This window comes from Arachis hypogaea, chromosome 19, assembly GCF_003086295.3.
Source record: "Arachis hypogaea cultivar Tifrunner chromosome 19, arahy.Tifrunner.gnm2.J5K5, whole genome shotgun sequence".
Classification (NCBI taxonomy): domain Eukaryota; kingdom Viridiplantae; phylum Streptophyta; class Magnoliopsida; order Fabales; family Fabaceae; genus Arachis; species Arachis hypogaea.
Window position 1 is genome coordinate 7,098,482 of NC_092054.1, and position 2,103 is coordinate 7,100,584.

General features: G+C 36.8%; 1 protein-coding gene across 1 annotated transcript; it reads left to right on the top strand.

The window, feature by feature from the left end:
- The first annotated feature begins 257 nt into the window (after positions 1-257).
- On the top strand, positions 258-1,508 carry LOC112777615 (uncharacterized). Its single transcript, XM_072228211.1, has one exon. The coding sequence runs from the start codon at positions 258-260 to the stop codon at positions 1,506-1,508; it is 1,251 nt and encodes a 416-aa protein (XP_072084312.1).
- The last annotated feature ends 595 nt before the right edge of the window (positions 1,509-2,103 follow it).

Here is a 2,103-nt window from a genome sequence, read left to right on the forward strand (position 1 = left end):
GTAGCTATAGAATTTATATGTCAATGCTTAGCAATAAATTTATTGTTTTTCTTTCCCCTTAAATCTCAATGAATAAGTATCTATATGAACATCAAATGCTTGCATAATGTGCAAGCCATTATCACGTTCTTTTTAAGTTTGTCTGCTAGGTGTTTGATAAAATGCCTGAATGAAAAGGGTTACTCTTTTTAGAGTCATTATTTGTTTCCATTCGTTTTTAGTGTTATTTTTCAGTTCCTCTATTTTTCTTGGAAGTAATGGAACTGTCTTCTGGAATTCGGAAGCTGCTTTCCGGTGTCAAAACCAACAAATCTACACCTTTTAACCTGAACTCAATGCCTTATCACTGCTATCAAGATGTTTCCAACCTGCAATGCTATCAGAGTGACTTTTCCAAGCTAGAAGAATTGATTCGGGTTCTGGCAAATGTGGATGCAATTAATGGAAAACTTGTTGACACAATTAGTAATTCAACCATTTTTTATGAGCAGATTAAGCATGATATGTGTACCTTCAAGTCTCTTGTCCGGGCCTTTATTGGATCTCCACCAGTTCAGCACAAAATGAAACAGGTTCTGGTCTCCACCATGGGAACACAAAATGAACCATTTTCTCCTTTCAGTCAAGCAAGAGAAAGAGAACCTATAGTGATTGATAACCTTGCCAAAGTGAGCAACTTTCTTGATGTTTCTACTCAACAAAGGAAGGTAGTTCGTCTCAAAGTGTGTCCACAGGCAACCCAGCACCGCATATTGACTGGTACACTCAAGGAAGTTCTGAATAACTTTAAAGTTGATTTGGATGCTTTGGATTCTCAGGGCTTAGACAAAGATACTATAATGGGTCAGCAAATTGTTCTTACCTGCCTGAAGTTTCTCACTGAAGCTGCTGTTTCCAATGAACCTGAATCCACTTCATGGATGAGGCTTTCACCTTCAAAAAATGTGAACACCTCTGGTTCCCGGAAATGGGAAGATGTTCTTGAGATGTTCAATGATCTGATCGAGTATTTTAGAGCCGAAACAAGATTAAAGTTGCATGTGGCTAAGGCTGAAGTCATGAAAGAAGGGCTTTTGCAAATCAAGGACATTTTGATTGACAACAGTATTGGATACAAGGAAGCTAGACACCAAGAACGCCTGGTGCAAAAGAAGCTTTCCAAAACATTGGGACACTCATCTGGCTGCTTATTCACGCTATTATTATATTACCTCTTTGGAAGAGTCTCAGATATTGAAGTAGACATGGCTGGGGGAGTTTACGAGAGTGGAAGCGACAACAAGAACCGGTTGTGTATGGGAAGAATTTTGACTTCAGATAGTGAGAAGATGATTGGGCGTGGTGTGAAGCAGTTGGATAGAGCACTTAGCCTTTTCAAGTTTGTATGGGAAACTGCTGAAATGAAAGGTCATTTGGACCTTCAAGGCCATTTGTGGTGTGTTGGAGAACACAGTAGGGTTCTTAGGTACAGAGGAAACACATACTTTCTTCATGGCATTTGCCTTTAATCTTGGAAACTCATATGTAGTTGTTTTCATGTGAATTTGATAGTTAAAAACCGTTAAATAACAATTTAGTCACGCATGTCAAATCATCTAACGATTCTTAACTATTAATGTCGCGTGAAGACAACTATATGTGAGTATCTTTACAAAATCATTCAACCTCTATTCTATGATTTTTATTATTTTCATAGCTTTTGTTGTCACAAACAAATGTTCAATTGCAAATTATCTTGTGTATGTGCCCATTTTCATATGAATAATTTAGTCTATTAGATTTTGGAACAGTATCTAAATGAAGAATGGAGGATGCTGATGTAGGATATGAAATTTTTCACTTGCCCTTAATTGCTACCAATCATACAAATGCGCGTTCCACAAATTCTTTGTACCTTGACTCTTCAGAAAATATGCCATAAGCCAATAACAATAAGCATAGATTTTAATTTATTCCTATTTGATTGATGTTATATCGCCACTATCTAATGCCATGGGAAGTAGGGAACAAAATAAATTAAAAAATCCACTTCACTTTTTAAGCTTATCGCTAAATGAAAATACGTAGAGCAAGATCATGATAGTTCATCATCTTGCACGAAAA